Raw genomic sequence first — 25,462 nt, forward strand, 5'->3', positions numbered from 1 at the left:
AAAAAACGCCGAACAAGTTAAGCGTTTTAAATACATCGAAGAAGAAAAATCGTGTTGAAAATTGTCACAGGTGACAAGACAGGTGTGTGGGAAGACGTATGGTGTTAACTTAAAACATGAGAATATTTGCAGAAAATGACCGAAAGTGAAGGAAAATATTGGACCAGGTACTAGCGAAAACACTGCAAATATCTTTACTACTTTGAATGCTTTTAAATTAATTTAAACTTATGTTATCATGCCATTCATGGTTATAAGAAATTCTTTAATTCATACAATTATGGTAAAAGATTTCCTTCTATCTGATATGAGGCAGGTGTAACCTGTGAATGATTTTTGCAAAGTTAAAACTACAGTAAAATATTTTAATTCTTCTTAATCCTCTTGCTGCCGCTAATTTTATATGGTTACATTTTGTGTGCCAGAAAATACGACAGTTGGACGTCTTTGACGTCACATGCCCAACAATGACGTCATTTGATATATGACATCATGCCCAAATAAAATTACATTGAGGATCCTTTGAAAAAAATATTACACTGTTTAATTTTCTGTATTTTATTTGAAAGAGATACAGCAATGATTAGAAGCTTGCATAATTAAACACATGGACATATGTGTCCCATCGGCACAGCTGGTGTGGACACATATGTCCCTCCGGCAGCAAGAGGGTTAAGTAAGACAATCAGTTATTTATATATTTTATAAATAATGACATATAATGATATAAAACAAAAAATCAGAATCATTTAAAACAACCAGTAACTTATTCATGTTATTGATTTCACGACTGGAGGCTGAACAATAAATAAGTCTTTTACAAATTGCAGAAAAAAATTCCCAGCATAATTTCTGTTGAAAAAAAAAACTGATTAAAAGAAACCTACCAGAAGTTGGTCCTATTGTTAGAAATTTTATATATATGATGCCATTTTCAGTGTAACACAGAACCTCTTATCTTTAGGTAGCGTTTTTTCTTGTCTTTTCTTGAATATACAAATTCGGCGTATTACTAATATTTGTACAAATACAAAAATCTGCCTGATTGATCAGAGGTGAGTTCCCCCAGAGAACTCATTTTATTGTCGAGCATTCGACCTTTGTCGAAAAAGCGAGACATAGCGATCCAACATTCCGTCGGCGTCGTTGTCGGCGGCGGCGTCCACAAATATTCACTCTGTGGTTAAAGTTTTTGAAATTTTAATAACTTTCTTAAACTATCCTGGATTTCTACCAAACTTGGACAGAAGCTTGTTTATGATCATAAGATAATATTCAAAAGTAAATTTTAGAAAAAAAAAATCCATTTTTTCCGTATTTTACTTATAAATGGACTTTGTTTTTCTGCCAGGAAACATTACATTCACTCTGTGGTTAAAGTTTTTGAAATTTTAATAACTTTCTTAAACTATCCTGGATTTCAACAAACTTGGAAAGAAGCTTGTTTATGATTATAAGATAGTCATGATAGTATCCAGATGTAAATTTAAAAAAAAAAAAATTTCATTTTTCCGTATTTTACTTATAAATGGACTTAGTTTTTCTGCCAGTTAACATTACATTCACTCTGTGGTTAAAGTTTTAAAATTTTAACAACTTTCTTAAACTATCCTGGATTTGTACCAAACTTGGACAGAAGCTTGTTTATGATCATAAGATAGTATCCAGAAGTAAATTTTGTAAAAAAATTCCAGTTTATCCGTATTTTACTTATAAATGGACTTAGTTTTTCTGCCAGTTTACATTACATTCACTCTGTGGTTAATGTTTTTTTAAATTTTAACAACTTTCTTAAACTATCCTGGATTTTTACCAAACTTGGACAGTAGCTTGTTTATGATTAAAAGCTAGTATCTAGAAGGAAATTTTGTTAAATTTTTGTTCCATTTTTTCTGTATTTTACTTATAAATGGACTTAGTTTTTCTTCCAGTTAACATTACTTACAGTCTGCAGTTTAAGTTTTTAAAACATTTATTAGATTCATAAACTATCCTGGATTTTTACCAAACTTGGACAGAAGCTACTTACAATCAAAAGATAGTATAGAGAGGAATATTTTTATTAATTTTTTTCCTCATTTTTGTTGAGCCTGCGATTAACAGCAAAAGTAGGTGAGACACTGGGTTCCGCGGAACCCTCACGAATTTTTTGCTATAAAATTGTTTGTTGAATAAGCACTGCTCATTTTATTGTCTCGCCTGCGACGAAAGTCGCAGTATGTGGGACATACAAAATGTAGGTATTACTATCCGGCGGTGGTGTAAACTATTTGTATAAAGCTTTATATTTCAGAAGGTAGGAGACCTGGATGCTTCATATCTTGTATGCAGATACCTTATGTTACAAAGTGTCAGTCAATCATATTTCCATTTTCCTTGACCTCATTTTCATGGTTCAGCGACTGCTTAAAAAAAATTGAGTTTTTTTGTCATGTGAATTTCTCACTTATAATGAGTAATAGGATATTTGGTATATGGGGTCCTTGCAATGTCTACATGTCTGTCAGACAGAGTTCACCTGACCTCGACCTCATTTCATGGATCAGTGGTCAAGGTTAAAGTGATTAGGTCCGTTTCTCAAATACTATAAGCAATAGGTTAACTATATCTGGTGTATGGAAAGATTGTGAGGTGTACAAGCCTGTCTGGCAGGTATAATCTGACCTTGACCTCATTTTCATGGTTCATTGGTCAATGTTAAGTTTTTGTGTTTAGACTTTAGTTCTGTTTTTCAAGTACTATTAGCAATAGGTCAACTATATTTGGTGTATGGAATGATTGTAAGGTGTACATGTCTGTCTGGCAGGAATCATATGACCTTGACCTCATTTTTATGGTTCAATGGTCAATGTTAAGTTTTTATGTGTTGTTCTGTTTTTCAAATACTAATAGCAATAGGTCAGCTATATTTGGTGTATGGAATAATTGTAAGGTTCACATGTCTGTCTGGCAGGTATAATCTGACCATGACCTCATTTTCATGGTTCATTGGTCAATGTTAAGTTTTTGTGTTTTGGACTGTTATTCAATTAGCATACGCAATAGGTCAACTATATTTGGTGTATAAAAAAATTGGAAGGTGTATATGTCTGTCTTACACGATTTATTTGACCTTGACTTCACTGCACAGATCTTTAAAAATGTTAAGTTTCTTTAATGGTTTTAGTAAAACCTTTATTTTAAGACTTTCAACATAAAATCGATGGCCAGTAAAGCAGGAGAGACATTACAGCGTGTGCATTCTTGTAACAGTCACAAACAGAATATATTCAAAATGTTCATCCTCTTTGTTTTTTGTTTTGGTTATCAGTTATACAAATTTGCAGGAAATCGTATGATTAACAACATGACAGCGTCCGTCAACAGAACCGTAACAAGGTAATGGGCAAGTGCAACTGTTATAAAAAAAAGTAATTTGTATATTGTTTTTTCTTTTTATTGATTTACTTACTGTTATTGGGGACTTGGGCCAGTATGCATAAAGCTACTTAAGTTAAGATATCCAATCGTAATACTAATTTATCGTAGGACATGTAGAAATATCCGTCCGTTTGGAACAAAACTCAAGTAGCTTTATGCATACAGGCCCAGGTCCCTATATTACATTTTCACATTGTCAAATGAGAATGTATACAATGATGTAGTAGTTAAGAAAGAGGGCTGGAATTTATATAAAAGCTACATGCATTTCATATTTTAGACATTTAAAAACTTACCTTGATTTTGACATGCATTTTTTTTTAAGTCTGCAGAGATGGCAAATTATACAAACAGCAGAGATTCACTTGATATGGTCCACTCTGTTACAATCACCTATTGTTTGCAAATATCAATTGTCTCTCTATTGTCCATGTCAATTAATACAGTTCACTACATTTTAATATATGAAGGTAGCATCTCTCACATCTTTCCCAACTTAGGTTACTTTGTCACCTGTGTTTTTGTGACGTTTCGGCCACAAAACCAGTTCAGCCACGGGTTGTTTTGGCCACAGTACCAGATCAGGCATAGTCGATTTGGATATAAAAATAAGAAGATGTGGTATAATTGCCAATGAGACAACTCTCCACCAGACACCAATGACATAGAAGTTAACAGTTGGATACACTATTTCATAATTTCTTTTCACATAAATACATGCATTAATTGTTTTGAGAGAAATTTGTTTTCAAAAGGAATACAACTAAATATAAATTCATTTTGTCATATTAAAAGTGTACATCTGCTGTAAAGCACAAGGACACAAGACTTCTTTACGTTACTCTTGGTTAAGACAATAATGTTTCACTTTGACGCTTGATTAAAATATTATTTTTAAATCAGACAATATAAAGTGATCAGTTTGTGCTGCAAAGTCTGTACTGCTAAGAGCTACTCAGGCAGCAAGCTTGCATTGTTATAAGAATATATGCACCAACTGTAAGTTTGTATTCACTTGAACTCAGTGTGTTGTTTTATGGTTATCTTGTATCAATGAATGTAAGTGTATGATTGAATAGAAATAAGAAGATGTGGTATGCGTGTATGTTTTCTTTGTTTTTTATGTCTGTTTGTAGAAAAAAATTATATTTTCCTCCCTTTATCATGACTGAAAGACTTTACAAAGTATGGTAGAACTTGCAGTGGTCGAAATGACCCTGACCAAACTGGAAGTGTGGCCAAAACGTCTTGCATCACCTTCTGCAGGACCATAAACAATGTACATGTATAGCAAAATTAATTCTGTAACTTTTAATATTTTGAAACTTAAAGTGCATTTAAATTTTATTTATCTAGGTCCAGCCATGCCTTAATCCAGATGCACAGGTTTTTCTGTACTCAGAGTATATTTTGTGGTGTAAACACGGCCATACTTTTTAATTGAACATTTTAATTTTACAGACCTGAACGTAGAAAATGGGCAGGTGGACTCTTCTTTGGTTGTATGGCTTTGTATGCTTGTAGAACTGTGCCACCATTATGTTTACCAAATATGGCAGAAGAATTTGGCTGGGACAAAACACAGTCGGTAAGGTTTAATAATACATAAAATGGATGACAGACCACATCAACTAATCAAATGTTCAAACAAAGTCTAATAAAAAACAAAAAAACACATTATGGAAATTTAAAATCTGAAAAACGCAGCTCTAAAATAGCCTTGGAGAGAACACTGACATGGTCCAGACAACCTGACTTAGTTAAGGCACAAAAAATGGTGGGGTTATGGGTAAACCAGTTTAAAGTGTGCACACGTCCTGATTTTTATGGGCACATTGTCATTATCTTTTACTGACCAATGTAAACCAATAGAAAATACAATGTAAAAGGTGACAACCAGAAAGAAATTTAGGTCTGTAAGTCCACTTGCTTGACAAAAGAAAATGTTAACTTATTGTAGTTCTAAGCTAATCATTTTTGTTTAAATAATTTTATATTAACTTTTAACTATATATATTTTTCTATATTTTAAAATGACATTACAAATTTAAGTCAAGGAAAAACAGTCAAAAGATTTTGTCTTATTTTGGTATTTTAAGTATAGTTGATCAATATTTTCAGGGCACAGTCTTGGGAAGTTTTTTTTGGGGTTACACAATGACTCAGTTTTTAGGAGGTTATCTGAGTGACAAAATTGGAGGAGATGTAGTATTGCCTGTAGCAGCCACTTTTTGGACATTAGTCACATTGATGACACCCCAGCTTGCCTATCTTTCAACAGATAAATATACCACTCTCTACATAGTTATATTGTCTAGAGTTTTATTAGGATTGTCACAAGGTATAGTTTTTTATATTGTAATAAAATATATAAAATTGGTCAAAGACTCATATGACTGGGTTGCAATAGTAAGAATTTGTTATTTGAAAAGCCATAAAAATGGTAATTATACTAGAACATGTATTTGATAACCCTAAGGGGCACACACATTTGAATGCTAGTATAGAAAGATCTCTTCAAAGTAGTCAAATTAAGAATATGTCAGTATCGCAGGAGATATTAGCTAAAACAGACATACATTGTCATAAAAACTGGGTATCCTTCATAGAGAATGCTGCTAAATTTTTCATCATACAGAAAACCTGCAAAAAATCCCCAAATATGTACACAAATATATATCTATACATAGGTGTTAATCTTTGATGTGTATATATACAAGACCGTAGAAAGTTTAAAGGCTCTGGGTTGAAATAGTGACACAAATTCAGTACCCTTTATCTAAAGAATATTGATGAACATTGACTATGTTTCACCGAACAAAACTTCTCAAAATTTGAAAAACAAAGTAAGGTGATCATTTTCAATGTATACACAGACATGATAGATAGTTTGAGGTCTCTGGGTTGAAAATTTTCAACATAATTTATGAGGAAATAAGTTGAATTTCTTTATCAGTCCATTGAATAATATGACTAAAAGAAGATCTGTGGTATATTTTAATGAGACAGAAACCCAACTTGAAAAACATAAAGTTGTTATCAAAAATTTATGAGTGCATTAACCATTTTTATTAATGAAAAATCCTAGTAAATACAAAAACTGTTTGATATTGTTTATGATAAGAGTAAATTATCATAAATTGACCTTGTAATGACAAAAAGTGAAAGAGAAAACATGTCTTTTTCTATGCATATAATAATGTTTTTTTATGAAAGGTAAATGTATAGTGATAGAAAGATGAAAGTTTGCCATTATAATTTATTACAGGTTTCCATGTGCCTGGTACAACATCATTAATTGCCAGAAAAGTTTTAGAAGAAGAAAGATCATCAACATATAGTTTTGTGTGTGCTGGATCTCCTCTTGGGTATTGAAAGTACTGATATTATATTTGTATCTCCTCTTGGCTATTGAAAGTACTGATATTATATTAGTATCTCCTCTTGGGTACTAAAAGTACTGATATTATATTTGTATCTCCTCTTGGGTATTGAAAGTACTGATATTATTTTAGTATCTCATCTTGGGTACTAAAAGTACTGATATTATATTTGTATCTCATCTTGGGTATTGAAAGTACTGAAATTATTTTTGTATCTCCTCTTGGGTATTGAAAGTACTGAAATTATTTTAGTATCTCCTCTTGGGTACTAAAAGTACTGATATTATATAAGTATCTCCTCTTGGGTTTCGAAAGTACTGATATTATATTATATTTGTATCTCCCCTTGGGTATTCAAAGTACTGATATTATATTTGTAACTCCTCTTGGTTATTGAAAGTACTGATATTATATTTGTATCTCCTCTTGGGTACTAAAAGGACTGATATTATATTTGTATCTCCCCTTGGGTACTAAAAGTACTGATATTACATGTATTATATTCTTGGGTATTGAAAGTACTGATATTATATTTGTATCTCCTCTTGGGTATTGAAAGTACTGAAATTATTTTAGTATCTCCTCTTGGGTACTAAAAGTACTGATATTATATAAGTATCTCCTCTTGGGTTTCGAAAGTACTGATATTATATTTGTATATCCCCTTGGGTACTAAAAGTACTGATATTATATTTGTATCTCCTCTTGGGTATTGAAAGTACTGATATTATATTTGTATCTCCCCTTGGGTATTCAAAGTACTGATATTATATTTGTAACTCCTCTTGGTTATTGAAAGTACTGATATTATATTTGTATCTCCTCTTGGGTACTAAAAGTACTGATATTATATTTGTATCTCCCCTTGGGTATTGAAGGTACTGATATTATCAGTTTTCTAGTTATTATACATGTTATAATTTATTTATTGTATATATTGAGTCATTTGTTTACAGATAGGAGATTATCTTATTTTTAATTTAAAACCTGTTAAAAATAAAATAAGAATTTTGAAATTTTCCAATAAATAATGCTTTATAAAGAGAGTTAATACTGTTTCAGGGGAGATAACTTTTAGCATGATAATGACCACCCAGTGGCCTGATGTTGCCAGTAATAATTTGTTCGTTATAACAGAATTTATAGGTAATCACAGGTCTAACAAATTTGAAAGATGGTGCCCAAAATTTATCATTGAATGAGTTACAAAACACAATATTTGTCCTTTAAAAAAAACCAAAAGGCAATTTTTTTCATTCTGCTAGAGTTGTTGCCTACAGCGAAAGGGAATTTTCTGTAAAAGGTAAGGTGACAACTGGGGAACACATTTTGAGGAACTTTTAATGACTTTTCTTCAAAAAGCATGGTAGCACATTTTATTTTAAATTATTTGACTCCAAAAAGTCCGAATGCACCATGAAAGCAAATTCATATACAACTATTGGGAAAAAAATGACAAAATAAGATCTCTGTTATCATGGTAAATTGCGCAGCTTTTTTGTTGGATAATGAATTATGTTAATTCAATTAAGTTTTGAAATTAAATTTTATTTACAATTACAATGTATCTTTTTGATTATGCAAGGACAAATTGACTAGCTTCTGGGCATACCTGGTTCTTTTTTGACACAGTGTAAGTAATATTACCTTTAAATGGTAAAAGGATTTACAAAAATATAAGACAGTACAAAAGACCACACTAAACACCAACAACTGACTTCTCGGAAAAAAATAAAATCTATGATACAGCTTTTAGTTCATCAGCATAAAAATAAAGAGATTTGGTATGATTGCTATTGAGACAACTATCCACCAGTGTTCAAATGATGTAGACATAAACAGTTATAGATGTATAGGTCGCTGTATGGTCTTCAACGATGATAAAAAAGATGTACAGTCAGCTCCAAAAGGCTCCAACATAAAAAAGGTGAAATAAATCAAACGAGAAACTTACAGCCTGTTTTATAACAGTACAATTTACAAAATACAAATATGACAGACCTGAGCCAACGATAACCACTGAATTACAGGCTATTGACTTGGTACAGACACATAAAGAATGTGGGCAGGTAAAACATGTTTGTGAGTGCTCAGCCCTCCCCCTAACCTGGGACAGTGATGTAACAGCACAACATAAGAACAAACTAGGTGTGCACAGGACCACCATTTTAGTTACCAGTTCATGTTTTGTATTTTGAAGATAGAGGCTTTTTAGTAAAATTTGTCAAAAGTTGTCCATTAACTTTGAAATTACAATTTTATTCAGAGTCAAGGCTATTTGAAAGTCTAAGAAATGATTTTCAAGTGATATTGACTGATGAACACATACATATTACATGTATATCATACTGTCCATCTGTTGCTTGTCTCAGCTTTTAAAGAAATGTAACATGTTTCTGTGTCTTTGATCTTTATGCATGCATTATAGAAACACATCTGGTTTTTTTTTAGGACTTTATTAACTGGAAGTGTTGGTTCTCTGCTATTGGAAACTTATGGCTGGCACAGTGTATACTACTTTATAGGTATGTGATCATGGGTGTTGTTCTGATATATGTCTAAATAAGACTAAATACATACTTTTTATCATGTGTTCAAAATGCCTTTCTTTACAGAATATGAGATGGTAGTTAATACCAAATTAAAGCTGCTATTATTAGAGTGAATAAAATACTCAGCTGCGGATTTAGGGGGGGGGGCAGGGGGCCCGTGCCCTCCCTTTTGTGGGAAAATTTGGTTGATTATATAGGGAATCACTAAAGCATGACTGGAGTGGGCCCCCACTTATGAAAATTTCTGGATCCGCCACTGATACTTATCGAGATAAAATTATTCTTCAGATTTACTAAATTTTATGATCATTCCAACAACATTAATTTTGTTGGTCTAGTTCAAAGCAAGGTTCATAGTACATTTTGTATATGACTTTATATAGATATAGGAAGATGTGGTATGAGTGTCAATGAGACAACTCTCCATCCAAGTTACAATTTATAAAAGTAAACCATTATTTAGCATGTATTTTATGCTAGATCAACACCCTGGGCCATATTTTTAATATTGCTGGTTCACAATTTAACTGTCCACAGGATGACATGTGACAATAACCACACACATTATTCTGACCAGTCTTTGCTGTAACTTCTGAATGTCTTGTACTTAGTGGAGAAGCCGATATTCATGTCTTTGGTTTGGCCTGGTTTGTGGAATCAAACCCTTGAACTCTAGCTCTTTAGGCAAGTATACTACCATGAGACCATGTCGACTGTTCCTATCTTTTTTAGTAGTACAAAGAACAATTGTGTGTTGTTTGCCCATTTGTTATCGTCAGTCGACTCCTTATTATATAATTATTGCCCTTTGATGACGATTCTTACCAATTTTTTTGCGTTTTTGCTTTATATCTTAAAAGTTATAATAGATAGATAGAAACTGAAATGAGCCTCTAGTTTTTTAAGAATCATCAATATAAAGAAATTTAAGAAAAACCAGGAAAATTTATCAACATTAGTAAGAGATCGAAGACACAGACTGTAAAAATTTATTTATACTATCAAAGGGTAGATTAATATACATTTTTTATTTTAGGTATGTTTAGTATTTTATGGACATTAGGCATGAGATTTATACTGATAGCCAACCATAGAAAAAAGTACCAACTTTCAGTAGATTCAGCAGATAAACCTATTAAAGTAGACAGGGAACCAGTGCCATGGTTAATGTTACTTACTAAATCTGGATTTTGGTAAGACTGTTTACTTGTTATTGTAGACCATTAACTTACGAGAAGAATAATTAAAAAGGGAAATAATTAAATTTATTGACAGTCTACAAAAAAAATGAGAATGTACCAAGGTAACAAACAAAATTATAAGTACCAAGGTTACAAACAAAATCATAAGTACTAAGGTAACAAACAAAATGATAAGTACCAAGGTCACAAACAAAATCATAAGTACCAAGGTCACAAACAAAATCATAAGTACCAAGGTCACAAACAAAATCATAAGTACAAAGGTAACAAACAAAATCATAAGTACCAAGGTCACAAACAAAATCATAAGTACCAAGGTCACAAACAAATATATAAAAAACAAGGTTACAAACAAAATTATAACTACCAAGGTCACAAACTAATACGTACCAAAGTCACAAACTAATAAGTACCAAGGTTGCAAGTTAGATTATTAGTACCAATCTCACAATCAGTACCAAGGTCACAAGTAAAATTATAAATACATAGGTCACAAGCAAAATTATAAATACCTAGGTCAAAAAACAAAATTATAAGAACCAAGGTTACAAACTAATTATAAGTACAATGTACCAAGGTCACAAACTAATTATAAGTACAATGTACCAAGGTCACAAACTAATTATAAGTACAATGTACCAAGGTCACAAGCAAAATTATAAATACATAGGTCACAAGCAAAATTATAAATACCTAGGTCAAAAAACAAAATTATAAGAACCAAGGTTACAAACTAATTATAAGTACAATGTACCAAGGTCACAAACTAATTATAAGTACAATGTACCAAGGTCACAAACTAATTATAAGTACAATGTACCAAGGTCACAAGCAAAATTATAAATATCTAGGTCACAAGCAAAATTATAAATACCTAGGTCACAAACTGATTATAAGTACCCTTGTCACAAACATAATTATAAGTACCAAGGTCACAAGCAAAATTAAAAGTACCAAGCTCACAAACTGATTATAAGTACCCAAGTCACAAACAAAATTATTACATGTAGTACCAAGGTCAAAAACAAAATTCTAAGTCCAGGATGGATAGGTAAGAGTATTGCCATATAAAAAAGGATAAAAAAACACAAAGTCCACAAAACACTTCACAGCAGGAAACTTAATATTGAGCAACATATAATGCATATACCAACAAAAAAATTGGGGATAAACTAAAGTGATTCAGAAGGATAACACAGAAGGGCAGTATCTAGGTTAACAGAGACATAGTTTTACCACAGTGGAAATATTCTGTAGTAAAGCTTAGTCTATGTTGACTAGTGATAGAATAAATGCCATTGTTTTCAGCACTCTGAAACAGAAATTATGTCAGCAATTTACAGATTTACAGACCAATGTCTTAAAAAATCTAAGAAAAAAAATGAAAACAACACATTAAATAATTTCATGCGTCCAAAGCGCTTTTTCTGGATTTACCTTCATCAGGAACACTCAAAGCTGAATATTTGAAAGCAGAGGATGTATAAGTACCGAAACAGTTGAAGAGCTATATGACAAAAAAAAATCTAAAAATTAGCCAAATCCATCTGAGGTCAACTTTGCCTGAGGGAGTTGAAACATACAAAAATGCTAAAATAGTGAGGATTTTTTTGGTAAAATATGGAGGTGTATGGGCAGAAACAAGCTCTAGATGCATTAATTTAACACAATTGATTTATTCACTGAAATGTCTATGGTAGTAATATGACGTGAAAAATTGCACTACACCATTATTTTATTTAACGCTTATTCAACTGTGCGATAAATATTTATTTTGATATATTTCAGGGCTCCTGTGATTGGTCATTTTTGTCATGCTAACTCATTCTTCATCTTGCTATCATGGGCACCAACATATTTTCATGAAAATTTTCCAACAGCAAAGGTATAAATCATGTTGAATTAGATAGCACTAAATTTAAGCCAAACTCCATCTGGTCACTTTGGTTGTTTTTTTGAAAGTTAAATGAAACTGTACCAGTAAATGATCAGATTATCAGTAATTCAGAATTTACTACCTTTGTCAAATAATATATATATATAGATTGTTCGAACATTGAAAGAATTTTAACTATTATAAGATGTACATTGCATTTTGTTGATTGAAAGAATAGCTTATTTGTGATATCAATTAGTAATTCCATTTTAACTGTTATTGTTTTGAATTTGAAGACAATTATTTTATACTTTGATGCTGTTACAGGGTTGGGTGTTTAATGTTGTGCCGTGGGTAGTTTCAATATTCAGCAGTATATTTGGTGGATGGCTAGCAGACACCATGATAAGAAAAGGTATGTTTAATAGGTAGAGCACATAAAATACAGCTATTTAGTATATTCTTTTGAATCTTGACACGAGGTCATATATTAAGGTCATAGTTAATACTTAAAAGTAACCAAAATAGGTATTAAAAAGGGGTTTGTTGATGATAATCCTGGACCTTAAACTTATAATGGAAGGAAAATACCTATTGATTTATTAATAAGAAAGAATAAAAAGAGAAAGAAGGTTATAGCGAGTGATATTGTAAGCTTACTCATTAAGGTTCTTAAATATATTTGATTACAATTTCAACTTTGAATTTGAGCATTATTTCAAAGTTTTCTAAGGGATATATCCTTCGGCAAAAGAAACTAACATAAGCATTTTGCACTAAATAATTCTCTTCAAAAATCTTATAAACTGAATGTACTATAGCATAGATTTTTCAACTTGCTCCACAGCAGAGTCCTGTTGAAGTTTACTTCCTTGACTGGATTTAGACTATGACTGGCAAGCTAGCCAGCAGTAATTTCTAACACAGAAAATAGGTCAAACAAGGCACTTGTTGTATATTGTCCTTTTATATAATTTATGTAGTTGTTGCTATTTACAGTATCTTATTTTTTTAAATCAGAAGTTATTAGATTCCTTGAAAAGAAATGTTTGTATTTCGAAGAAACTCCTGTAATAAATGCTTTATTTCATAACGGTTAAAATTATTATCATATGAATATGCAAATAAATCAGCATGATGAAACATTGAAATCTATATAGATCAGGTATAATACCAAATGTTTGAAATTTTGTAGGGTACTCAGTCACTTTTGTCAGAAAGTTTATAGAGGTAAGTTTCAAATATATTTATTAAATTGTTATATACAGTATTCAATTAAATATTGACATTATTTCACTCTTTTATTTTGAAATGCAACAAGCTTTATGATTGTCAACAGAATTTTTGTAATGTTTGCATTTCTGTTAATACAATTATGTGCCTTATTAATGTGTGAAAAATACTTTAAAATATTACTCAAAGCGTCCTCATTATTCCTAAATCCTATATGTGAACTGAATTTTAGCTAAAAGTTAAATCAACATGAGAATGCAATGGTAGTTTTTATACGACCGCAAAAAAATTTTTGTGGTCGTATATTGGTATGACGTTGGCCTTGTCGTCCGGCGTCGTCCGAAGACACAGTGGTTTTCCCACTCTAACTTTAGTTTAAGTGAATGGATCTCTATGAAATTTTACCACAAGGTTCAATACCACAAAAGGAAGGTTGGGATTGATTTTGGGGGTTATGGTACCAACAGTAAAGGAATAAGGGGCCAAAAGGGGGCCAAAAATAAGCATTTTTGTAACTTCCAGACATAATTTGTGTGTAAGTGTATGGATCTCTCTGACATTGTACCACAAGGTTCCATATCACAAAAGGAATGCTGGGATTGATTTTGGGGGTAATTGCCTCAAATTTTAGGAATTAGGGGCCAAAAAAGGGGCAAAAAACAAGCATTTTTCTAGTTTCATGACAATAACTTGTGTGTAAGTGTATGGATCTTTCTGAAATTGTACTACAAGGTTCCGTATCACAAAGGGAAAGCTGGAATTGAGTTTGGGGGTAATTGCCGAAACGTTTAGGAATTGGGGGCCAAAAAGGGGCCAAAAATAAGCATTTTTCTAGTTTCCAGACAATAACTTGTGTTCAAGTGTATGGATCTCTCTGAAATTGTACTGCAAGGTACCATACCACAAAGGGAAGGCTGGGATTGATGATGGGGGTAATTGCCTCAATATTTTAGGAAGTAGGGGCAAAAAAAAAGGGTGTAAGTGTATGGATCTCTCTGGGGGGGGGTTTCATTTTTTTTCTTTTTTTCCTTTTTTTTTCTTTTAAAATTTTCCATTTTAAGTTGGTTATTTCTGATTTATATTTAAAAGCAAATAATAATGATATGGTAGGAGATACACACCAAACAGGATGTGTAAATTATTATATAATAAGTATTTTGCAATAGCAAGAAATTTTCAATTGCACAGTATTGCACAATAGCAAGAAATCTTCAATTGCACAGTATTGCGCAATAGCAAGAAATCTTCAATTGCACAGTATTGCGCAATAGCAAGAAATATCCAATAGCACAATATTGCGCAATAGCAAGAAATTGTCAATTGTACAGTATTGCGCAATAGCAAGAAATATTTAATTGCACAGTATTGTGCAAAAGAAGATACTTCGTATAAATTGCTTATTTCTTGACCAATTTCAATAGGGTTTTATTCTTGAATTTTTGGGGTTCTTTAATATGCTGAATCTAACCGTGTATTTAGTTTTTGGACCCCGTTTTTAAATTGGTCCACATTGAGGTCCAAAGGGTCCAACATTAAACTTTGTTTGATTTCATCAAAAATTGAATTATTGGGATTCTTTGATATGCCGAATCTAACCGTGTATTTAGATTCTTAATTTTTGGTTCCGTTTTCAAATTGGTCTACATTAAGGTCCAAAGGGTCCAAAATTAAACTTAGTTTGATTTTAACAAAAATTGAATTCTTAGTGTTCTTTGATATGCTGAATCTAAACATGTATTTAGATTTTTGATTATGGGCCCAGTTTTCAAGTTGGTCCAAATCGGGGTCCAAAATTAAACTTTGTTTGATTTCAACATAAATTGAATATATGGGGTTCTTTGATATGCTGAATCTAACCATGTATTTAGATTTTTGATTTTTGGGCCCCGTTATCAACTTTGTCCACATTGAGGTCAAAAGGGTCCAAAATTAAACTTTGTTTGATTTCATCAAAAATTGAATTCTTGGGCTTCTTTGATGTGCTGAATCTAACCATGTATTTAGATTTTGGATATTGGACCATAATAGGTGAATGTCCAATTTAAAATTTTTAAGTTCTCAGACCACATTCATTCTGTGTCAGAAACCTATGCTGTGTCAAATATTTAATCACAATCCAAATGCAAAGCTGTATCAAGCTTGAATGTTGTGTCCATACTTGCCCCAACTGTTCAGGGTTCGACCTCTGCGGATGTATCAAGCTGCGCCCTGCGGAGCATTTTATTTTTTTTATATTGATTAGAGACAAAACAAATGCAATATAAAATATCAAGTTTTCTACCAATATAATCTCACTATCTATTCTGTAAAGTTGATTTTTTTTATATTTCAGACAATCTCATTAATTGGTACAGCTGGAGCATTGATATTAATTTCCTACATGTCAAATTTTGAAGGAGCATTATTCTGTGTGGTCTTTGCTGTGGCTTCATGTGGTCTTCATAACAGTGGTATACTCATCAACACACAAGATATTGCACCAAAACATGCTGGATCAGTGTTTGGTAAGCTTTCTAATTCGTATTATTTCCATGTATTGTGTAACCGGAGAGCATGATTCTATTTGCAAAATCGCATGTCTCCACAGGGACTCGAACCCGGGACCTCTGTGTTACAAGGCAGCGTGTTAACCGACTGAGCTAAAGGAGTACTTCCTTAGCTCAACCGCTTACTTCTGACTAAGTATCTACTAAAGTTCTAAGGGAAGCAATCCCGTCACACTTCCCCCACCTCAAGAGTCATTATACTCTATAATGATGATATCTTCATCTTTTTTATATTTATGTTTTAACCTTGCTAGGTATTTCTTCTAACCATGGGTTTTTATTGTTGGGCGCCAATGTAACCGGAGAGCATGATTCTACTTGCAAAATCACATGTCTCCACCGGGACTCTAACCCGGGACCTCTGTGTTACAAGGCAGCACGTTAACCAACTGAGCTAAAGGAGTACTTCCTTAGCTCAACCGCTTACTTCTGACTAAGTATCTACTAAAGTTCTAAGGGAAGCAATCCCGTCACACTTCCCCCACCTCAAGAGTCATTATACTCTATAATGATGATATCTTCATCTTTTTTATATTTATGTTTTAACCTTGCTAGGTATTTCTTCTAACCATGGGTTTTTATTGTTGGGCGCCAATGTAACCGGAGAGCATGATTCTACTTGCAAAATCGCATGTCTCCACCGGGACTCTAACCCGGGACCTCTGTGTTACAAGGCAGCACGTTAACCAACTGAGCTAAAGGAGAACTTCCTTAGCTCAACTGCTTACGGCTGACTAAGTATCTACTAAAGTTCTAAGGGAAGCAATCCCGTCACAATTGTTTTAATCCCTGTTATTTATAAAGCATTGTTCATAAGTTGAAAAAAAGTTGAACTGGACAATCAAGTCCAAATTTTCTTTCATTTTTATCAGCATATTGATACCTGTTCATTTTTTAATAGAACAGACATGAATTTGATAATTACAAATTCTTTTCATTTCGTTGGTTTTAACTAGTGTTCAGTTCAATGCTGCAGACAGGGGCCAAATTGGAAACATGGTTAATCATATAATAGTACACTTACCTCTGCTAATATGTATTAAGTCACAGTACAATATGCACATTGGTCCCCTGTTTGGACATATATGAGCATGATGAGTTTAGACATATAGGAGCAATATAAGTACTTTGCTAGTATAAAATATGTGTATATAGCCTTTGTCTATTAATTGTTGTATCATCATTTATTACACAATTTGCAGAGTTTTTGAGTTCACATACTTATATAGATGGGGATTATAGATAGATAAGATAGAACACTGTGTTTCTATTGTAAGACACTTTAAGCTAAGCAGAGAAGATGTAAGATTCTAAAGTTAAAAGAAGTACATCACTCTCCTATATGAAAAAGAAGATGTGGTATGGGTGCCAATGAGACAACTCTCCATCTAAGTCACAATGTATAAAAAGTTAACAATTATAGGTCAAAGTACGGCTTTAACACGGAGCCTTGGCTCACACCAAACAGCAAGCTATAAAGGGCCCCAAAATGACTAGTGTAAAACAATTCAAACAGGAAAACCAAAGTTCTAATCTTTATAAAAAAAGAGATTTTTCAATATGTTGAATGAATTAAAAAATTTCCTTGCACATTTCTCCAATACTACTAAACAGAATTACTTCATATGTTCTCAGGAGTTCAACAGTAATGATGTAACACGTGTGTGTTTTTCATATCTGTAAGACACCCACTTTTTTAGTTTCATTACTTTGAATTATGAGTGGGGGTATGTGTAGCATGACAACACGTGCATTCTTGTTCTGACAGAATCTCACTGAAATACTTAAGACATAACTTTTACAACAGTGGTTTGTTCACCACAGGCCAAATCAGGGTTTTACATTAAAATTAAGCATGTATTATTTTATGTAGATATTTTGTTTCAAATTTTTACTTGCATTGTAGGTATTATGAACATGGCAGGAGCTATTCCAGGTAAGACTTAACCTTTACTTTACTTTAATGTTTTGAAAAATTAATATTGTGTCTGTATAAATTTGAATACTATATGTTAAATGTAGTGTCTCTCTCTATATACATGTATATATACAAACAAAAAAGCTTTTACCAGGGTATAATCCTTTTTGAATGAATTCCTTTGTCCTATTTTCCAGAGAGAAATGAGGAAACAATTTTTAAAAGGTACGGGACAAATACTATTAGATCAATATAAATATATGGAAATACATTGTAGCTTAAGGAAATTTGCAGCTTGTTAAAAAAAAAATAATTTGAATATTGCTGTTGCTATCATTTTTGCTTTTTTTATGAGAAACAAAAAAAACAAACAAAAAATTAGTGTTGAGTATTATTTATATTTCATTTTAGGTTTTGTAGGAGTATATATGGCAGGTCACATTTTAGAGGCCACCAAGAGCTGGGCAGCAGTATTTAACCAGACAGCTGGTGTTTGTATTTTTGGCTGTATTGTTTACTTACTATTTGGGACAGGAAAAAGGATTATATGAATGTATTATTAGTTTGTTGAAATTGATTAAATCAAATTTTACACTTGGATTGGAGGGAATATTCATTTACTTATTTATATATTTATTCTAATTGTATTTTATACTGAATTATTTTTTAATTAATTCTTTGAGGGTTGTTAATTTTACATGTGATTTATATTTATATTTGCTCCTATCAAAGGTACACATTTGTTTTTATAAAAGGCCATATTTATACCCCTTCAAGGTGGAGAAGGAGTATATAGTAATTATTGTGTATATCAAATTTTTATGCTCCACATACAATAGTAGTGGTAACTATGTTTTCTTGCCTGTGCATTCATCCGTTTGTCCTTTAGCCTGTCTTGTATCAGGTTTAATTTATGGTTAATTAATGTATTCTTAATTCTTTGATTGTTTTTAATTTGACATTTTATGTTAGCTCTGCACAATTTTTCTAATTTATTTTTACAAGACATTGAAATATAAACAAAATCAAATTTACAATTCTTGTGTTAAAAAATCACAAATATTGACAAACATGTTTTTGTGCTAGGATTTCAACAAAAATTGATATGTATAGGTATAATATGGTATTCAAAATTGTTTCCTGGTATCATAATTTGATTTCTTTTTTTATTAAAAGTAGGGGATAGATATACTTTTTGTTTAAAAATCATGAATTTTGAAAAATGTCCTCTTATGCTAGAATTTATAAAAAATTTGACATATAGATGTAATAAATTATTTCAAAAGTGATGATTGTGCCAAAAAAACAAAATCACACGTTGAATTAATAGGTAGTGTCAAAATTTGTGAAAATTTACAACCTATGAACAGGCATTGCTTTGTATGCATCAGTCTCTTTGCCTCACATAAAAATGTGCAAGAGGGCCTCTTGCTAACATGTCAGTTTTTCTAGTATGTATCTGTTTTATAATTTGGTATACAGTAATTATTACATTACATAAATATCTTGTATGGATTCCATTATATAAAACAACACTTCAATGGCTGTTTGTGCTCATCATGACTTTGTTACATTAAAAATTCTGTATATATCTTTATTAAATAAATGCAGATTTATCAGTAGTTATGCTCAGGTTGATTTGAAATTACAATTAATATATGATCTATAAGAGTTATATATTAAATGATATATATGTAATGGTATATTTGCATGAAATTCATTGACCTGGTTCTTCAGTATATTCAAAATATTCATATACATTCAATTGGATAAGTATTAGATAGACTCCATGGTTTTGGAATTAGTGCTCATATCTAGGGACACTCCAGCTTTCAGACTGAGTCATTTAATCAAACTGTATGTCCAAGATAACATAACTGTGTGTTTACCAATCAAAAAAATAGTTGTAACCTCTTCACATTTGATGATTATAACTCTTGTTGTTGAATAATTGTGTTTGTTTTAAAATTTGTATAAAATTGAAATTGTATATTTACATGTTTATTTTAACCAGATTTTTAAAAAATTTAACATAATGTGAAGATACATAAGAGTAATATCCCATCAGTTTTAATGATTGGTTTATCTCAAACAAAATTGCATAACTCAGATGCTATAAGTTCTTTGATTAAGAATGATCTTGTCTTGTAGTAACATTCTCATTAGTGAAAACTTCAGGATCTATATAAAAAGTGAAGATTCATGCTGAATGCAGCAAGTTTATGCTCATGTTTACATCAAAATTGAATATGTACTATAATGTATAGGATTATAGAATCTTGCTTTCATGTGAACTGATGTAAATGCCAATATAGAGTTATATCTATTCTCCATTATCTTTGTTATATTTATATATATAAGTTGAGGTTAAATTTGTTAAAAACTATACATGTAGATTTATATTTATCATGATTTGGAAATTCATATACTGCAATTTATTATCAAATATTTTCATTAAACCAATTATATAACCAAGCATACTTTGAAATCATGGATTGAAATGACTAAAGTTTTAATAATTTGAATTTATATCGCATTGACTGACTCATACATGTCAATTTTTCAGAGAAAAGAATCTAATGAAAAAGTGCTCAGGTGTGTGTTTTTTTTTTCTTTTAATTTTCATTTCTTAACTTCAATTTGACATTCTAACATATAATAACTTGACATAATAAGTTGGTAATTTTGTTTTTTGACCCAAAAACAATATGGGATATAAGTCTGTGCTATTTAATTTATTTGCTGTCAATACAATTATTTGTTTGTAAAACCTGGATCTATAATGCCATTACTACAAACAGAAATTTATGTGAAAATATTTTAGGAAGAAATATATAAATTGTTATATTTAAGTTTTGCATGCATTTTGAGAAGAGCACGAGGAGCTGTATACATGTATGTAACTTTAATACATTCCCAAAATATAAAAGTTACAAATGATTTTTTTTTCTTATGAAATTCTGCATGCTATTGTTTATGGTTACATCATAAGTGAAACAGATTTTTGCTTCTTAAAGGTTGTTTGAAAAAGATCAGTGGCGGATCCAGAAATTTTCATAAGTGGGGGCCCACTGACTGCCTAAGAGGGGGCCCTGCTCCGGTCATGCTTCAGTGATTCTCTATATAATCAACCAAAATTTTCCCAGAAAAGGGGGGGGCCCAGACCCCCTGGGCCCTCCCTCTAAATCTGCCTCTGACGATGTTTTGATGAGTGTTTTATTTTTATTGACGTTCCATAAACAGATCATGTGAAATAGTTTATTTTTTAAAGGAGCTATTTAAAGATCTGTTATTATTTATAACTTTTATACTGTAAAACCCGAAATCAAAAGCATTTGAAGATGGTAGTTATTATCTAGTTAAACAAATTCTGATACATATAAGTTTTTTCTGATAATCTATATAAATTATTGCTAGTGTTCATTACTTTTCTTATGTTATGCCTACCACATTAGACAATGCAAGTTTGTAGTTTTACCACTGTATATGTTCATACATGTTTTCTTTCTAAATTTTTATGCCCCACCTACGATAGTTCGTTCGTCCGTCTGTCTGTCCCGCTTCAGGTTCAAGTTTTTGGTCAAGGTAGTTTTTGATGAAGTTGAAGTCCAATCTACTTGAAACTTAGTACACATGTTCCCTATGGTATGATCTTTCTAATATTAATGCCAAATTAGAGTTTTGACCCCAATTTCACGGTCCACTGAACATAGAAAATGATAGTGCAAATGGGGCATCCGTGTACTATGGACACATTCTTGTTATATCTTGCCTTGATGAAGTCCCAAATACTTGACCAAGGCATGCTGTTTCTTGCAGTTGTCCCAGGGGAAAAAAAGAAATCGACAGTTGGTTGTTAAATAGGTCAGTTTAAGGTGCACCAATATTGGTAAATCAATGATATTTGGTATGCAGTTGTATTAACTCATCTCATTTCCATGAAGATTATATGGCCAACCCGCTTAGTCATATTTTCATTGCAACTGAAACTTTTGCATAGTTTCATGTAAAAGTTTGTGATAAGGTCAGTTTAAAAGGAACACCCAATGATAAGTCAATGGAGTTTGGTAAGGTGTTACATTAGCATTGGCATATCTCATTTAACAGAGAATATTTAGCCCTGCAACTTCAGTCATGGTTCATTGACTTTGCATAGTTTACACATTTAAAGTATTCCATTTTGATTAAAGTATTTGCATTATACTGTCAAAATTACATACAGGTAAGACATAAATTTGTGTCATCTGTTTATTATTTGTACATGTTTCTATTTTCCAATCAAAACTTTTTTAGCTATAATCATACAATTTTTTATTCTTTAATTTTTGTATGTTTTGATTGTTGCAAAAATTTATAACTTTAGGAAGGGCAGCATCATTTTGTGAATTTTAGGTATTTCTTAAAATAATATTTCTGATTAACATTTTTGTCTATCCAGTGATAAAATCATATAAGCAAGACTTAAATCATGCAGTATCTGTCATTGCTGCATCAAAAATGTTAAAAGTCATGATTAGGTCTATTAAAGAGGGCAATAATGTTCAATCAATGATATTGGTTTTGCAGTTGTGTTAACACGGTTGAATCCCTTATTCCCTGCAGATTTTTTAGCACTACCAATTCATGAACTTGTAATCAGTTAATTTTGCAACTTCTGCATAGTTTACATATTTAAAGTTTGTAATTGGGTTGTTTAAGATGAACCACCTATGGTAAGTTCCATGGAGATTAATTGGCCCTGCCCTCTTAGTCATGGTCCATTTACTTTGATAGTTTTACACAGTTTACATGTTAAAGTGTTGCCATTAAGAATTTTGACATTTGCATTATAGTATTGAAATTATACACATAGGTGAAACATATTTATGTGTTGACAGTTTATAATTGTATTAAAGAAAATGCTTTCAAAATTTTACTTGTTGAGCTGTTATCACCTGAAATCACGGTATCTTGTCCAGAATAAATTTTAACATTTTTCATGGATGATGTAACAGTATTTTTTTAAGTCATATATATGTCCTTTATATAGTTTTCATGCTCTAGTGGTCATTTAGTTTTATGTCACGTGGTCTAAAACAAAATACCCTCAGCATCTTATTTGCATTGAGTAAAATTACGTCTTTTCTTTTGTGCAATATAAACTGAAGGTATATAAAAAAACTCTTTTAACCCTGAAACTAGACTGGAAGTTACCAAATGTACAAAATTGTTAAATCAAGAAATATGTATACAAAACACATTTCAACCAGTTCAACCATAATAAAACAATTTCTAACCATTTATTATAATGATTTAAATTTTAAAGAATCATAAAACTGATAATGTTGCTTTTGTAATCAAAGCAACTTTATAATGCTGTTCACCTTTCTATATTAACTTTTGCTACTTGGTAAAGCTGAAAAATCATAAATTTGATAAGGTCGAATATTTGGAGTAGCTGAAGTTTGATTGAATTTATCATTATAACAAAATAAGATATCAAGATACAATGAAATATAACTTAATGTAGGGAAAAAATAATGGTTTTAGATATCTTTAATTTATTTTAACAATGTTCGACCAAACAAAATACATGTAGTCTGTTCACAGGTATGTTCAATGATTACCTCATATTTCATAATTAAAAAAAAATGAAAACCTGAATCTTTCTTCTAAAAATGCAATGTATAATATTTTTAATTTTTATTTGTGTATTCTTTTATATCCATGTTGAATCATTGCTAGTTTGAAAAGTTCCATCTATTTACAATAAATGTGTAGTAATGTTTTATATAAATGTGATATTTATGAAATAGCAAATTAGTCTTTCAATTGAATTAATATACACCTCAAGTAATAACTTTCAGTAGTGTGTTCTTTCTGTTAGACAATCAATCATAAAGTTATCAGAAGTCCGGGCTTTCTTGGTACAAACTGTTTTATTTTTGAGTTATTTTAATGCTAGTTTTTAACTGGAGAGAGTCTGTGATTTTCACAACTGAAACTTTGTGAGAAAGGGGAATGGACAGGAACACTAAAGAAGAGTTTCATATTAAATAAAAGAAAAATCAAATATGTAGTGTTGTTTTCTATGTGTTCTATCATTCAAAATATATGCTCAAATTCATACTCTACATATGAAGTATTTTTGATACCAAGGGAACTGTTGGGATTGATGTTTTTCCATGCAGATAAACAAATCTTTACACCAGTAGAAGAGGAAGTGAAGAGTGTTGAATTTTTGTACTGTTACCAAAATAATTTCATATTGGATATACCTAAAAATACGTATTGAACACTTCATATATTCTTGCAATAGAAGGGGTCACCTGCTTTTAGCTCATAATAGCTTAGACTACACTGTTGATCAGGGGGTAATTTAAAAGGTTGAAAAATACCTTAAGACCTCAGTAAAGAATGAAAACAACACAATATAAATTTCATGCGTTTGAAGCGCTTTTCTTGATTTAGCTTCATCAGGAACGCTAAAGGCCAAGTATTTTAAAGTCAAGGATGTATTAGAGCCGAACAGTTGAAGAGCTTTTTGAGTCAATGGCCTTGTGTTACCTTTCGCTTTCCTCAGTAGAATCTAGAGTTGTAACACAGTACATGATATATGAGGCATGAAGATGGAATTGATTGCAGATTAGCTAAATTATCTATCGTAAAGGATCGTAAGATACAGTCACAGAAATAATTATGTCTAAACAAGTGACAACTCTACGACAGATCCATCCATTGGATGACCAGTGAAGGTGATACACGGCTGAAAACACATATCATATTTATAATAACTCTATAATGTTAAATCTGCAAATTTGCGGACGCAAATTTTTGTTCTTCCCTCGCAGGGATTCGAACTCATGCGATTGGGATATCGAGACAACAACGCCTGCACTGTGTCCAGCGCTCTAGACCACTCCACCACCTAGACTGAACTATAAATTCAGCTTTCGGTGGCCTAGTGTTACCTTTCCTCGTCAGTAGAATATTATGAGGCGCCGTTTTACTATTTATTCCTTATTTTCTGATATCAAAAAATATTTCTTGATATCAAAAAATTGAATTCCTGATATCAAAAAATGATTTTTTGATATCAAAAAATATTTCTTGATATCAGGAATTCAATTTTTTGATATAAAAAATTGCCTTTTTTGATATCAAGAATTCGATTTCTTGATATCAGAAAATAATCTTTATTTCTTGATATCAGAAATTAGATTTTTTGATATCAAAAAATCATTTTTTGATATCAAGAAATCCATTTTCTGATATCAAAAAATAGATTTTCTGATATCAAATATTACTAACGATATTTTGTTATCAAGAAATACATTTTCTGATATCAAAAAA

The 25,462-nt window shown here is 31.4% G+C and overlaps 2 protein-coding genes across 5 annotated transcripts in view; both read left to right on the forward strand.

Annotated features, from left to right (window-relative positions):
* LOC127709649 (uncharacterized) overlaps positions 1 to 25,462 on the forward strand; it is a 479,059-nt gene that overhangs the window by 134,087 nt on the left and 319,510 nt on the right. For all 4 annotated transcript variants that reach the window (XM_052215357.1, XM_052215329.1, XM_052215315.1 and 1 more), the window contains exon 15: positions 14,078 to 14,398. The gene's annotated coding sequence lies outside the window, so the exon portion shown is untranslated. The remainder of the gene's footprint in view (positions 1 to 14,077; positions 14,399 to 25,462) is intronic.
* LOC127709879 (solute carrier family 17 member 9-like) lies at positions 26 to 24,184 on the forward strand. Its single transcript, XM_052215563.1, has 12 exons — positions 26 to 167; positions 4,882 to 5,008; positions 5,542 to 5,761; positions 6,689 to 6,788; positions 9,255 to 9,328; positions 10,392 to 10,548; positions 12,346 to 12,442; positions 12,761 to 12,848; positions 13,629 to 13,663; positions 15,999 to 16,170; positions 18,119 to 18,148; positions 18,542 to 24,184. Exons 1-12 carry the CDS (start codon positions 136 to 138, stop codon positions 18,679 to 18,681), a joined length of 1,272 nt encoding a protein of 423 aa, XP_052071523.1. The 5' UTR covers positions 26 to 135; the 3' UTR covers positions 18,682 to 24,184.

Source organism: Mytilus californianus, unplaced genomic scaffold (assembly GCF_021869535.1).
Source record: "Mytilus californianus isolate M0D057914Y unplaced genomic scaffold, xbMytCali1.0.p SCAF_1, whole genome shotgun sequence".
Taxonomy (NCBI): domain Eukaryota; kingdom Metazoa; phylum Mollusca; class Bivalvia; order Mytilida; family Mytilidae; genus Mytilus; species Mytilus californianus.